This window comes from Calonectris borealis, chromosome 3 (genome assembly GCF_964195595.1).
Source record: "Calonectris borealis chromosome 3, bCalBor7.hap1.2, whole genome shotgun sequence".
Taxonomy (NCBI): Eukaryota; Metazoa; Chordata; class Aves; order Procellariiformes; family Procellariidae; genus Calonectris; species Calonectris borealis.
The window spans coordinates 102,172,001-102,187,270 of record NC_134314.1 but is presented as its reverse complement, the minus strand read 5'-3'; the positions used below and the strand labels follow the sequence as shown (position 1 = coordinate 102,187,270).

Below are 15,270 nucleotides of genomic sequence, written 5' to 3'. Positions count from 1 at the left end.
TTCCAATGCTTGATAACCCTTTCGGTGAAGAAATTTTTTCTAATATCCAATCTAACCCCCCCCCCCGGCGCAACTTGAGGCCATTGCCTCTCGTCCTATCACTTGGGAGAAGAGACCAACACCCACCTCGTTACAACCTCCAGACTGGCCAACCCCAGTTCAGGAAAAAGACCAAATATTATGATTCCACCACAGTGGCATTGAGAGATGGTAGCAAACGTGGAAAGAGTAGCTTGGAATTTTTTTCTGGTGATGTGCTCCTGCACCTTTTTATAATGTAAAAATTACATATAGGTGAATTATGAGTGTTTTACTACTTCTTGTTTGTACAGGCAATTCTGGTAATTCAGAAAAAATGGATCAGCTGCAATTACCTGAAGGATTTAGACCAGATTTCAAACCGAAGTATGTATTTACATCTTAATAAATCATTAAAACTTCATCATGAAATGGTAATGTGAAAATAGAATGTGACTTCTGTGCTATAAGGTCTCATTAATTAAGGCAAAAATATGAATTTTGCCTTAATTAGAAAGATTGATCCTATTATGATGGTATTGCAGTCCAACCCACAAGTAGTAAATAATGCAGTAGAATTTCAGAAGTGGATGTGATACATGGATATGCAGAGAAGATGCTGCTGTTGTATAAATTTCAACACCAGGATTAAGCTTTCTTTCCCTATTGCTTGTAACTGGATGAAGGACTCATCATTATAGCTCAGCACTACAAGTAAAACATCAAGAAAGACTATGAAATGGAGAGTATATTAATACGTAATTTCAGCTACTACGGTATGTTTGTATTTGAGTCTACCCCTTCTTCACTTGGGGAGCAAGGAATGAAAGTCATTACATGGTACAGACATTTATCAGCCAACTGCACACAAAAATGCAGGACACCTATCCCAGCTAATGACAGATTTTGCCATCAGTCACACACAGTTCTTTTAATTTAGTCTTAACTATGTTATCTTTGAAGACTGGATATTCTTAACGCTAAAAAATGCGATTGATTCCAATCAAATAATCAAAAAATAATTGGGACTGTATCTGTCACAGAAAAGAGGTTACAGAATACCAGACCTAAAGAAAGATACTGGAGTTCTCACTTAAATTTCAAAAATCCAGGTGTTCAGCTGTGGAGTGAATGCTCATCATTAAAAGTACTATGCTGCCAGTGGAGAAAAAATGAATTAGTAATATTGTTTTCTTTGTTTCAGGAATCCTTATTCTGAGAGCATAAAAGAGATGTTGACAACTTTTGGTACAGCAACATACAAAGTAGGCTTGAAGGTTCATCCAAATGAAGAAGATCCACGTGTACCTATAATGTGCTGGGGAAGCTGTGCTTACACGATACAGACTATAGGTACTAATGTATTCATTTTGCTCTTTTATATGTGGATTTCAGAATTTAGTTAAATTCACAGCATTGAAATATTTTGGCGTTTTGTTTTTTTCCAGAACGAATTTTAGCTGATGAAGATAAACCATTATTTGGTCATTTACCTTGTCGACAGGTAAGGATCAAGTAGCAATTCCTCTCTGAATCAGTGGAAAAAGAGGGAATTGTGCTTCTTTAATGCAGACTATCTAAATTTTAAGTTACGGTTATTTGGTAGTTTTATTTGTTGGATCCCACTGTTCAGTCAATCAGTTTATTGATTATTAATCTATGTAAAAATCAAATCTAGCAAAACTATTATGTTGGGTTTTTTTCTATAAATGCATAGTTTAGTAAGGCCAGGGCTTCTCATGGTACCGGTTAAGAATACTGAAGGGATCTTGTATATTTGCGTAAACATAAATATTTTTGTCATATACTTAGACACTCAAACTGCTCTTATAAACTGCAGCTGAGGGGTCTGAAAAGAGTTCTGTAAGTCAAAAGACCTTTTCGTATTGAGGAACTTCGTTAACTGTGGTAATGTCTCTTTTTCTTTGTTTTTAAAGGATGACTGCCTTACATCATTAACAAGATTTGCAGCAGCTCACTGGACAGTTTCATCTCTTTCGGCAGTACAGGGTCACTTTTGTACTCTCTTAGCATGTAAGTTTACCACCTTATTCTGTTTTTTACAAAGATAGAGATATAGAAAGATGCTTGCAGGATGATCGTTAGTCTTGATTACAAGAAGATTGTTTTATGTAGTGGTTTTAAGTAATAGTCCAAGAGCTGATATTTTCACATGTGTACCTATACATATTTCATCATACTGTGGAAAAAAAAGACATTTCTTTTGGTCTGCAGTTCCAAGATACATTTCAAGAGAAGCATGGATATTTTGCTGTGAAGGAGTTCTGTTGATTCTTCCCGGCATTTATATTGCTGCTTTTAGAAAGGTACCTAGAGCAAAAGAGAAGGAAGCGTGCTCCTTCACAAAAGAAAAGCGATATGCTGGAACTTTAAAGAGGAGGAAATTAAGATTAATATAGTATTGAAAGGAAATAGGATATTTGCAGAGGTCTGTAATATATCTGCAAACTTCTCTGCCTTTGAAAAGTAGGATCTGTGATAAGACAGGACGTACTATGTAATGTCATATATTAATTGAGAATTTTAATGAGAACAGCCAAAATGTTCCATGCTTGAAGCATTTGTAGATACAGGTGAAAAGTCTGAAGTTCAGTCTACTGCAATAATTACACGAGAGGACTATTCTGAAAGGGTATTATAAAATGGGATAATTTTAATGTTTACAGTCAGTAGAGCAGGGAAACTTTTAAAATGCATTCATATACTGAAATTACTAGTATATGTACCACATACTCTAGCAAACATTTGGCTGCTTTATAGGGAAGGACTTAGCTGACATTAGTTTGTAGCAGTAATGACTGAGCCATTTTCGATGTGAAGCAGAAGAGAAAATGTTGCTAGATATTTGACTGGAACTTTATAGTATACGATATTCTGCATGGTTTGGGTTTTCTTGAAATTGAATCAATGTTTCTTCAAAGCTCTTCTTCCTCCAGCTGACAGAAGCAACTGTACTGCTTTTTATGAAGTACAAGTGTTTGTTATTTTATTTTATTTTTCAAGGCTAGGAATAAGGAAGATTATTAGCCTTTGATCTGTCAGTATTCTATGAACTATTTATACATAAAGATAACTTACCGAATAAAAGTTTGGGTTTGGAAGTCTCTTGCTCTGGTCACGTTTTTGATAGAAGCATTTTAAAGACTTTTGGGTTGAGTTCTGTGGCTATATGCTTACAAAAGTAAAAGCATTTGAAATCTGAGGTGGTGAAATATTTGCTAATAGAAATAGCTTCAAAATGTAACCGATCTTCAACTGTTAATTTTCTGGCCAGCAAGGCAGCAATCTTCAACTGAAGTATTTTTAAGTTATTATGAAGAGACTACTTTTTACTGTAGTAGCGTTTTTAAACTTGGCAGCTTAATGCTTATAGCTACGTTGTAAAACTATTCTCATAGCTGCAGTTTAAACTCTTTTATTGTAAATCTGATTTTACTGCTTGGAGTAAAGAAGTTTGCAACTGTTCCTTGATTGTTGTTTTAAATACATTTTCAAGAGACTTTATTTGTGTTTGCTTTTAGATGCAGTTTATTCTATTACTTGGAATTTAATAAGTGTGTGAATTTCTGTTGTCAGCTGGAGTGCTTTGGTTAGAACTTTGCGATTACTGTGTATGTGAATACTACAGAGATGGAGAGACCAATATCTAGCTTGTTCTTAATTAGAGATAAAATAATGAATTTAAGACACTCTTTAGCAATGCATTTTTGAGCCCGTAAGGCAAATGAGTTTCATGAGGCAAATTTAGGGAACCTTGTAAAGTTAAGCGAATTGCAAAAGTTTCCTTTGAACAGCTGTCCAACAGACAGCAATTAGTGTTTCTGTTTAGTCACTTGTGTGTGAGCTTATTTCTCCCACTGGAAACCTAAGCAATAGAAGGAGGTCACTATGGGAGTAGTGAATGGCAGCACTTACTTTGTTACAGTTACTTTGGGTTTGTTTCATTTCAATACAGTATAGTCAAGTAGGCAAGAGTCTTTTCCAGTAATGTTGAACAACTCTTGAATTCACACCTTTCTGGCCAAAACAGGTACATTTGTATTTTAAGTACTTTAAGCGTATAAACCAAGGAGGTGGCTCTCATTTTGTAACTGAAGTACACTAAAATCTTTTCATGTATAAATGTTCAATTTATAAATTTATTTTTCTCTCTAAAATACTCAGCACTGGTGCCTAATGAAAAAAATGGAAATCTTCCTTGCATACTTGATATTGACATGTTTCATTTATTGGTAAGTATTCCATAATACATATTAATAAATGTTTTGATTCAGTAGGCACTATGTCAAAACTTCATTGGAAACTTTCTGTTTACTCTGGGTTAGGAACCTTTCAAAATGTTCAGGTTTTTAGTATTTTTTCACTACTTAATATAATTTAAAGACTTTCTTCATTGCAAATATTCTTATCTATAAATAAAAAAGGGGTAAAATGAGGTGGAATGTATACTCTTTGGATGTTAAAAACAAAACAAAACAAAAACCAAAAAACTCACCCCCCCAACAAACCACAAACAAAAAATAGAAAAAAAAAAATCCCAAACAAACAAAGGGGGACCCCAAAAAAACCCTGATAGTTAATTATTGCTCTCTTAAATAATGGCTGGCTAATTAGCTTCAAAATTAGCCTTATGAGGTATGCTGCCTTCAAAAGGTATAGTTGCAGCATGAGCAGAGAAAATGAGAAGATGCAAAAAGAAAAGGAATATGCCATCTTTCTTGTTTTCTTTTACAGGTAAGCTTGGTGCTCTCTTTCCCTGCTATACATTGTCAGGATTTTTCAGGGGTTAGTCTTGGCACTGGAGATCTTCACCTGTTTCATCTTGTCACTATGGCACACATAATACAAATTTTACTTACCTCATCAACAGGTAATGCCACTTTCTTTCAACTTATATTGAAATGATTCCTCAAATCTGTACTTGGAAAACACTAAGGTGCTACTGGTAAATATATGCAGTTTATAGTTGCAATATAAAATTGCTGGTGCTCACTCTTTCAACCCATAGAAAGTATTGATAAATTGTACTCATGAAAGTTCAGTCTTTTGTCTTTATTGCTTAACACTGGAGGTTTTTTGGAGCATAGCTGGTTGCGAATCTTAGCTTTCCAGCTAATGTAGCAGTGCCTGGAAGTGTTTATTGCAGAGACTTGGCTTAGGCATTGCATGATGAATAAGTTGCAGTTAGCGAAGTAAGGAATCAATGTATCTTCTGTCAAGAAGAACTGGATAAGGTGTGTAGTATGCCAAAAGCAAAGAGCTCCAAGCAAGTATATTAAGAAACCCAACCAATCGAACAAGTAAATCAACACCTCACTGGAGTTGACAATAGCATAAACTTAAAACATAAGATGTACAGCAGAAAACTTTTTCCCGGTACATCATATTGTAGTATAGTGGAATGTTTCACTTAGTTTTGGCCTTTTTCTCAAAACTTGAAAAATTACATTCTTGCTGTGTAAACGAGTATATATGAAGTAACTTGCTTTTTATTTCTTTCTTCTTCAGAAGAGAATGGCATGGATCAAGAAAACACTAACAGTGAAGAGGAAGTAGCTGTGCTTACACTGTACAAATTTCTTTGCCAGTGTACAGGAAGGTAAAAGGGCAATCTTTCGATAAAACTTATAACATTTTCTCCCTCCTGGATTCAACATTAACTGCTGACGGAATTCTATGGGCTAACGCTGTCAAAGATGAGGCTTTTAACTTGGGAACTCTTGCATCGTGTTTCTTATCCATTACTTCCAGATAAAATTTTCAAGTAACTATTCCTATAAATTCCTCTGTTTATGCTCATGAAGATACCTGCTCATGAAGATTATGCTCTGGAACAATTTTTTTTAGTCAGTTTGCAGATGCGTAGAATCTGGAATTGGCAGTGTCTGAGTACAGAAAACTTGATAGGATCTGAAATGTCTATGCAAAATTTTCCTTCATTTACTGTCCCAGTTGCTTACATTTTTATGAATCTATTTCTTTGTTTTTCTTGGAATTAGTTTTGAAGTAAACACTTTGCATAATGCTTGTTTCAACTGAAGTCAGTAATTTCATAGGAAGTACAACTAAAGACTTACTAAATATAGCTCTCAGACTGAAATGATTAAATAAAAGCAAACTTTTTTTTTGTGTTCTCTTAAGTGCCTTGAAAGAAATTTCCTCAGGCTGGCACCTGTGGAGGAATCTAAAAGCTGGAATCATGCCTTTCCTGAGATGCTCTGCTTTGTTTTTCCATTACTTAAATGGAGTCCCAGCACCCTCAGAAATTCAAGGTACTGTCTGCTTTGTATTAAATCAGCTTTTCAAAAGATACAAACATTATGGACAAAATAAATTACATTTAAACTCTCTTTTCTGAAGAAGCTGATTGAATGACTGTGGGTTTGTTACCAGTGCAGAATCATATCTGCATAATAAAAAAGACAAAAAGAAAGTTTCCTTTTTAAAAATGTATTTTTTAATATTGAGGCCAATGCTGTTCTAGATTACCTAAAACAGAAACTGATGCTCTTCTGTTAAAAAGTGAAATATTGATTATTTAAAATCTATTGATTACTGTTTTCAAATGAGATCTGCTTTTCCTTGCATTGATGTCATTCAAATCAGCATCTGCTAATAACTAAAATCTCCAAATACACTGATGGTATGTTACATCCCAAGTAATCGATGTCATTAACATACTTTACTGTCCTCCACATATGCTGTATGTAGGGACTGAATGTAAATCTGAAGATATTACTTAAAATAATGATAAGTAGGTTCACACTGCTTCAGGATTCCCATGTTTAAAACAAAATATGATATGTGGTGCTGAGCTGACGTGAGAACAGCTACAGAACTTGTAGAATGTGTCCGTGATACATAGCTTCTTGACAAATTGCGTTTAAAATTTAGATTATTTTCATTTTACAACAGCAATGCTATTGTAAAGCATTTGGGCCCAAAAAAACCAAAAAAAACCACCTCTATTTCTGAACTTTGATTTTCTGCAACAGGTTTTCTCAAATTCATAGTCTGGACCAGTAGTGACCGCTTGAGTTCTTTGTTACAGATGCTCTAAAGATGAGGTACAAAGTGCAGCTGTACTTCCAGACAGTAGGTCCATAGGCCTTTAGAGAGTTAGTTGTAGGAGAGGGGAAGAGGAAGGCTTTGCTTCACTTTGTTACAATCTTCAAGTCCCAGCTGCTTGGATGGCCCTGCAGGTCCCTGCGACGGAGGGATGTCCTGATGGTGGCTGTAGCACTGGGTGTTTTGCTTTCCCTACCCACTCCCCTGCCCCAGGACCCACTGATCCCACAGCTGGCCTGTATTGCTCTTCTCTAGTATTTTACTGGGGGTTGTGAAACGGGAATCACTTGGCCATGAGAGGGAAGTGAGCACAGCTTTCATTTTAATTTTCTTCACTCCTTTATTCAGGAGCAAAAGCCATACCATGGAAGAAATACTCGTACTCTTTGTCCTGGAAGTTGGGAGAGCAGAGGCCCAGGGGCTCAAACCAATAGACTAGGATCATGAATATGGTTATGTAGCAGTTGTGTCCTACATAATACTTTTGAAGAGTTTGGCACTGCAGACATTTGGAATTTCTGTATTTCTGAGGCTGTGGTATACTTCACTGGTATACTGTCACTGATCACCTGCCTCAGTTTGTGTCACGAACTACAGGGAGCACAAAGTAGCCATTTAATGGATGACATTAAAATGAAGACATACTAAGTTGTAAAGACCATTGAGCGCTCTGTTGTGGTTCTTATATGACCAGGCTTGAAACATGCTTAGAGGGAAAGTTTGAGGAAAAGTTGCTTCTCGGTACTGGCAGTTTTCCAACATAGCTGTCTGGTGCCTTTACTAGCACTTTCATACTTCATACCACATTCTGGGTGTGGGGGAATACAGTTTAAAAAAAAAAAAAAGCTGTCCCATTTAGGGCTGCATTTCATTTATTGTAGTTAATGTCGTTTAAAAAAAAGCAATTATGAGAATTATACTTTTTTTTTTACAGTAAATGGAACAAACCAGTTTGAACACTTATGTAGCTATCTTTCATTGCCAAACAACCTCACTTGCCTTTTTCAAGAAAATAGTGAGATTCTGAACACGTTAATAGAAAGGTAAGTTGTGTTTTTATGCTTAGTTTAAATATAATAAGGAATTCTGCACAAGATAGTAACATAAGTATTCTTCCAGGAGTGCATATATGGAAATGAATAGTAGACTTTGAAAAGCATTTGTGAAAGAAGCGTTTTGAAAGAAACAATTTTGGTTGTAGAGATTATTGAATAGATGTACTTTGGAATTTTTACTTATTTGTTTTTGGAAAGTATCATCCTTTGAAGTTAAAAGCCAATTTTTTGCTTTCTTGTAGTTGGTGTAGTAACAATGAAGTAAAAAGATACCTTGAAGGCAAGAGACATGCTATCAGGTAAACATGGAGAAATTTTAAGCAGAGACGGGGAGAAACTTTAATGTTGCAGTTTTCTCTGAACATTTTTTCTAAAGGATGTTTATAATAACATAGTATCAGTTCTGCTTTATTGAATGACAAAGATATTAGGGGATAAGCAGAGATTTTTTGAATTTTGTAAGAAAAGTGTAATATTGCTTAAATTAGTAGATTTTAAAGGTGAAGCTAAATATTAGTTTTATTGACTGATCTGCAGTAATCAGAGGCTATAACATTTCTTCTCATGTTTCCTTCTGATTTGTACCTTCTGATTCAAAAGGTATGCTGTTGCTAAAAGACATGTATAATCTTTGTTTAAAAATACGAGACATTGAAGAGCTTTTTAAAGAATCCGAATTCTTCAGTGAAATCAACACTGAGTCAGTTGCTAAAAATAAAATTTGCTTTTCTTACGTTTCTACTTGCTAAGCAATTACTTTGAATTCAGAACACACTTAATGCTTAGCAGGTGTAGAAAAGCGTTTGGGGTGTTTTTATGAAGGCTGGGTAAAAATAGTGGTTATCAATTATCCAAATAATTATAAATTCATATGAGGTTCACAGTGCTGTCATTAAAAATATATCCCTGCATTTTAATCTCCTGTGCTAAATACATAAAGTCAGTCTTTCAATGTTGTACACACAATAAGGCTAAGTGACAAAAATAAAAATTGAACATCTGTTAAATACCAGGCTATTAACAGAGTATCTTATACAGTAAGAATATTATTTCCTGTTATATGTGATTGTTGGGATTTTTTTTCCCATGTGTTCCTTTTGCTGATTCTTAACTGCTCTTCCCAAGATCATGTCTAACTTGACAGTGATTTTTTTTCCTCTGAGCATGTTCTTGTACATTGCTTCTGTTAAAAACCTCTATTTACATTTTGCAGTCTAATTTGTATTATTCCTAGAGTTGAAGATTATTAAAATGTAATGTATAGCATCTGCAAAAAAATTAACTTTTAACTGTTATTTCTAAAGATATAAAGATATTTGGTATTAAATAGGTCCTTTTCATTGCATGAATATTTCATTCTCTTCAGGATACAAGTTCTCTGAACTTGAGTGTCAGACTATTTTTCATTCAATATTAGTGATAAAAGGAAAACACAAAGCAAACTGATAAGGGAGCAGAACAAATATTCAGTTAAACCTGTAGTGACCTCATCATGAGGCTTTGCTAAAAGCATACATATGACATATATTTTTCCGATTTTCTGCCTTTTTTTCAAATTCGTAAAAAGTATAACAGAGAAAACTAGAGGTGGTCTAGTTGAGAGATATTGGGTGTTCCGTTTTTATGTACTGCCATTTTACCCTGTGAATGGTAGAGAAGAGGAAAACTTTAAAAACTTAATTATTCACAGATGCTGTTTAGATAAGTCAGGAAAATGTGAATGAGTTTGAAATCACTGTGTATTATTCATTGAAATGTGAGTGGTTAACTTGATTGCTTTCTTCTAGCTATGCAAGAGAATCCAACAAATTAATAGACCTTCCGGACGACTACAGCTGCCTCATTAACCAAGCATCCAATTTCTCGTAAGTTGTATGCAATGATAGTGAGGACCCCTAAATTCTTCTGCTCCTTTTGATAAACTTGGAAACCTGAAAGCCTCAGAAGGATGTTTGTAGAATCATAAAGTTAATGGCACATATTGATTGTTACCTCTTCCAGCAAAACCGCCGTGTATTTCAGTGAAATAGGAATTGCAGGGATCTGTAGAACTGTTAACTGTATAACTGTTCAAAAGTACTTTTGAATCTTTTTACCATCTAGAGTTAATACATAGAATGGATTTTTTTTTTTTTTTTGCTTGACAAAAGGTGTCCAAAATCAGGTGGTGATAAAAGCAGAGCCCCAACATTGTGCCTTGTGTGTGGGACCATGCTATGTTCTCAGAGTTACTGTTGTCAAACTGAATTAGAGGGAGAAGATGTTGGAGCCTGTACTGCACATACATACACTTGTGGTTCTGGAGTGGGCATATTCCTTAGGTAAGGAACTGAACACCTCTACTTTTATTGCTAGGTTAGGTGATGTGTGTGGATGTGAAATGAATAGTTCTATAATTGTGATTGTAGGGGTGGTTTATAAAGGCAGTGGTTTGTTAATAACAGTGTTGCCTAAAAATGAGAGTGTGTTCTTCATCTTTATACTTTGGTATAAGGTTCAGAGGTTGTTTCCTTGAAGATTAAGGTATCATACAAAATTTGAATTTCATTTTAAAGTGAGTTTGTTTTCTCTGTGTGTTTATTTCCACTCAAGTATTACAAAACAATGAAGGTGAATACCTTGATTTTGTTGTTGTTGCTGCTGCTGCTGTTGAAAACATGAAAATTCATTTTAGTTGTCTTCCTGCATACAAGGAAAGGTTAGATAATGTCTATTTTCACTTTGGCAAAGATTAGTGAGAAGTGAAATGGTTTTATTTTCTTGTTGTGGTTGTGTTGAGTATTTTACACAGACTGCAAATAATATGACGTGAACTACATTGTTTTTAACTGCCACTGAGAAGTTATAACAGGAAGAGAAGATCTTTAGTTTTGAAAAACAAAAGTACCTTTAAAAATCTGTACGTGCAGATTATACGGAATGAAAGTAGGTGAGAATTGGAAAAGCTGTGTCTATGAAAATATGAGAAACTATTCACCTAGAAATCAATACCTAAAATCTTCTCTGTGTTTCTCTCTAGAGTACGAGAATGTCAGGTGCTATTTTTAGCTGGAAAAACAAAGGGCTGCTTTTATCCTCCTCCTTATCTCGATGACTATGGAGAGACAGACCAGGGACTCAGGTAAATATTTTTAAAAATGTATCTTTTAAAGACAGGAATTCTAAAACTATCTGGTTTGTAAAATACACTTTCTATGTTACCTTTTTATTTTAATTATATAGGTAATATTATATTTTTACATTGCTGTTGCATCTAATGTCTTCAAACATTTTAATGCTAATATGTGTTTTTAGGTTAAAAATATTTAATGGAAGATCTTTCCCAGGTTACAAACAATTGTCTTGAGGTGTAAAAACTTACATCTCTTTAGCATTGTGAAGTTGCCTAGAAACTGAGGCTGAAAATTTTATTTGTAAATAGTGCATTTATTTGTGTAATCTGTGTTAATTTAATACCAAGTGAAAATACTATGAGATGATTTTATTTAACGTGGTAGTTTTGTCTTAACTCATATCTCTGCCTCTTACGAGAATAGTTTGGGAACTCAATATTGTTAATGCTTGTTACTTCTGAAACTGGTCAAAGTCATAGAATGAGAGCTGGTTCAGCATGGAAAGACTGCTGAAAACCTACGTTCAGACTTCAGTGGACTGTACATGAGATTCCCAAAGGCTGGCGGGATCTGTTGAGCAGTAAGGGTGGGGGACCAGACAAGGTAGTGCTCCAGTTTACTAATCAAAATATCTGTTGATTTGTTCTGACAAGAGAATAATGTTAAAGGTTTATCTAAATATTTTAGTATTTTAAAGAGTTATCTAATATTTAATATGTCGCACTTGAGTGTTTCTGCTTAGTTGCAGTGTTTTATCATTCCTGATACGTATTATCTCCTTTTCAGACGTGGGAATCCTTTACATCTGTGCAAAGAACGATTTAAAAAGATTCAAAAACTCTGGCAGCAGCACAGTATCACAGAGGAAATTGGACATGCACAAGAAGCAAATCAAACTCTAGTTGGCATTGATTGGCAGCATTTATAATGGTTATCTGCTGAAGGCTGGAACTTTATTAAGTTTTTTGTAACTCAGTAAGCTTTTCAAAGGAGGGATTAGGAAAAAAAGTCTGGGGGGGGGAACCCAAACCCAGTCCTGTTATTTAATCTTTGTTTTACAATGTATTTCATAAAGATACTAGTTAGCATTAATCAAGTAAACTTCTTTCTATGTAAGCAAGTTTTATTAGTCATATAATTTGCACTGTGCTTCCTTCACAGAAATGTCTTGGGTTATAAACCTGGGCAAATGAACTTGAGTTTCTGATAAAAAAAGAATGACTCTTTTTGGAAGTCTGACTATGATTTTTCTTATAAACTGCAAGAGAAAAAGACTGCTGAAACAGAAACTAGATAGAGCACAATTACGGATTGTGTTTTGCCCCTTGCTAGTTATCTGAGCCGTTTTATTTATTATTCTGCATTTTAATACTTAAGCTGTGTGTACATGCAATGGAATGAAGTAAGGAAGCAAATAATGTAGCAAATGGATGTTTCTGTCTGCATCAGTGGATAATTCACTCTTTCACTTGGTGTATCTAACACAATTTTGTCATTTGTACTCTTGCAGCTTTCTTGCTTCCAGTTGTTTTTTAACTAAAAAAACCTAACACTAGCTTTACAAGTAAAATAATTTAATTTAAAGCTTTTTCCAGAGCACTGCACACCTTAGAATTATGTAGTTTGTAATTTGAATTTAGCTGGGAAACCCTTTCACTTTTTCAATTATGTGATTGGTTATTGGTATTCAAGGGTTGACATTGTGCTTTAGAAGGTATTTTAAGATAACGACAATACATAAAATGTCATGAAAGCTAATTTTATGTTAATTTGCAGAAGCACAGGGGATATTTTCTTCATTTTTGTTAACAGTTAACTTTTAAGGTGCAAATCCCATCTCCTTTTTATTGCAGACAAACTGAATCGTTTCCTCTGGCTTTGAAGGGCCACAATCATACTGCCCACATTTTTGCATTGATTCTTTTTTCCCTGTTGTCCCATCAAGTATATTTACTTTTTGGCTTGATTTAAAGCTCTGTAAAGATGTTTGCATATAGTATATTTTATAAATATATTCTATAACTGCGCAGATTTGCACTTGATATGAGGGTGCCTGAAGGCAGTGAGTTTTCTAGCTGTATGTAATTAGACCGCCAAGGTGTCTCTAAAAAGTGACATTATGCTTATTGATTTAAAATAAAATCCATTACCTTTATCTCTCCTATCTTCTGACAAATTAGTAAAACCTTAATTTTCATAGTTCTGTTTCTTTAATAATCTGTGGTTCTTTTAGTTAAGTCTTACTTTCTGACTACATCTTCAGCCCAGATAAGCAATCCCTTTACTGTCTGCCTCGTCTTCAGTTACACTTGGTCTGACTGAATTGTTTCTATTTTTACAGATTTAATGCTTCAGATAAATTTTGTATATTCATGGTGTACAGGACAATTTTTCAAACATTCAGTAACAGTATTGAGTGAAGATATGAAATATGGAATAAAGAAACTTGGCCAATGTTGATTTCCTTTTCTTAAAAACAGTGCAGACTACTCTTGTCTCTACTACCTGTCGTAGTTCTAATCATTTATATATTGCTGTCACTTTTTACAAAGAGACGTGCAGAAGTTGCAGGAAAAAATGACATTAATGCTTCATCTCTGCCTTCCCCTGGTTAAGCTGGTTGATATATCAACAATTTTCTGTGCATGGTACTGAAAATCACACTTTTTTGGTGACATTACTGTTCCTTTGCAGAGAGTCTTGCTGCTTAAGCTGTGTCACAGCTTCAAATAATGTGTAACTGCACTGAAAAACTCTCTTTTCCTGTAAGCATAATATTAAAAAGATAATTGAAGATACTGACAGATTTCTCTGTACAAAGCAAAATATTGACAGCAAGAAGGATTTTTTCTCTGGGATCAGAGTTGGACGCTGCAAGGTTGAGTAGGTTGGTAAAATTATAACCACAAATAATTGCAAAGTACACAGTTTATAATTTTTTGCAAGTTTAGTCATTCTTTACTCAAGACTTCTATTTTCTGATTTGGTTTGCATGTATTTATATTAATGTAGAAATATTTATATATAAAACATTGTTTCAGTATCAGGGAAATAATATCTGTAATAAATGGGCTATAACTTTAATATTTGCCAATTACATGTACAATCTACAATTATGTGTTTGGGGGGAGAAAAAAACAACAAAAAACTACAAAATCCCCAAGCCAGAAACCATCACAACAGAAAATGAAACAAGGCTGAAAGCATCAAGTAAATGCTTTAAATAAGTACTTTTTACATGCTGTTTTTAGAATTTTGCTGAGCTTGTTCCTTCAAGTGTGTCACCTTGTTAATCACAAGCTAACAGAAATACCTGGATACGCAACATCTGCAATTCCCCGGCTAAAAATGTAAGATGATTATATTATTAGTGTCATTTGCTTCAGTCAGCTAAACCTTTCTTGACCTCCACCAAAAAGTCTAATCGTCTTTCTAAAGGATTGTAAATTATATTTTATAAAGGGATGAGGTTCACATCAGTAATGTTCATACTTCAGGGTAACACTTTGTACTCTCCCCAATCTGCCATAGGAGGCTCTCTTTCTTACTCTACAAGAGTGGCTACACAGACCTTCTGTTATTTTGCTTTGTGGTTTTGATGTGAAGCCTCACCAGCTCTCAGGCTCCAGCCCTGACATCTCATTTAAGTGCATTTTGGTTTATGCTAAATGACTTGGTGTTTTGTTTAGAAGCTTCATCATTTTCTCTATGACCTGAATGTGTAGAGGAGGAGCTGGGTGATCGACTTACTGTGAAAGTACCTTCAGCACAAAATCCCAGCTTTTACTTTCTGGAAGATTAAATTGCATGAGGGGAGTTGCATCTCAAATCTCTTCACAGTAGAGTCCTGTTATGATCCAACTGAGTATGCAGTCTGCCTTCCTTCTGCCCTGGACTCCCCTTCTCTGCTCCTCTCCAGGAATTGCTTTTGGCAAGAAGTAGTGGCTCTATATTTCCATTCCACTATTGAGAGTATTGATTATTGAGTTAAATAT

General features: G+C 34.7%; 1 protein-coding gene across 4 annotated transcripts in view; it reads left to right on the top strand.

The window, feature by feature from the left end:
• The window catches only part of UBR2 (ubiquitin protein ligase E3 component n-recognin 2), a 58,991-nt gene extending 45,261 nt beyond the window's left edge, over window positions 1-13,730 (top strand). For 2 of the 4 annotated variants that reach the window (XM_075146946.1, XM_075146945.1), the window contains exons 34-47: window positions 333-405; window positions 1,223-1,371; window positions 1,467-1,522; window positions 1,956-2,052; window positions 4,204-4,271; window positions 4,774-4,909; window positions 5,548-5,638; window positions 6,181-6,311; window positions 8,042-8,150; window positions 8,405-8,461; window positions 9,950-10,027; window positions 10,313-10,483; window positions 11,182-11,283; window positions 12,062-13,730. In XM_075146946.1, coding sequence (XP_075003047.1) covers window positions 333-405; window positions 1,223-1,371; window positions 1,467-1,522; window positions 1,956-2,052; window positions 4,204-4,271; window positions 4,774-4,909; window positions 5,548-5,638; window positions 6,181-6,311; window positions 8,042-8,150; window positions 8,405-8,461; window positions 9,950-10,027; window positions 10,313-10,483; window positions 11,182-11,283; window positions 12,062-12,203 — 1,460 coding nt within the window. In that variant the 3' untranslated portion in view covers window positions 12,204-13,730. Of the gene's footprint in view, window positions 1-332; window positions 406-1,222; window positions 1,372-1,466; window positions 1,523-1,955; window positions 2,053-4,203; window positions 4,272-4,773; window positions 4,910-5,547; window positions 5,639-6,180; window positions 6,312-8,041; window positions 8,151-8,404; window positions 8,462-9,949; window positions 10,028-10,312; window positions 10,484-11,181; window positions 11,284-12,061 lie in introns of those variants that run through there. The other 2 variants (XM_075146947.1, XR_012673144.1) reach the window with 2 other exon arrangements.
• Window positions 13,731-15,270: the final 1,540 nt, after the last annotated feature.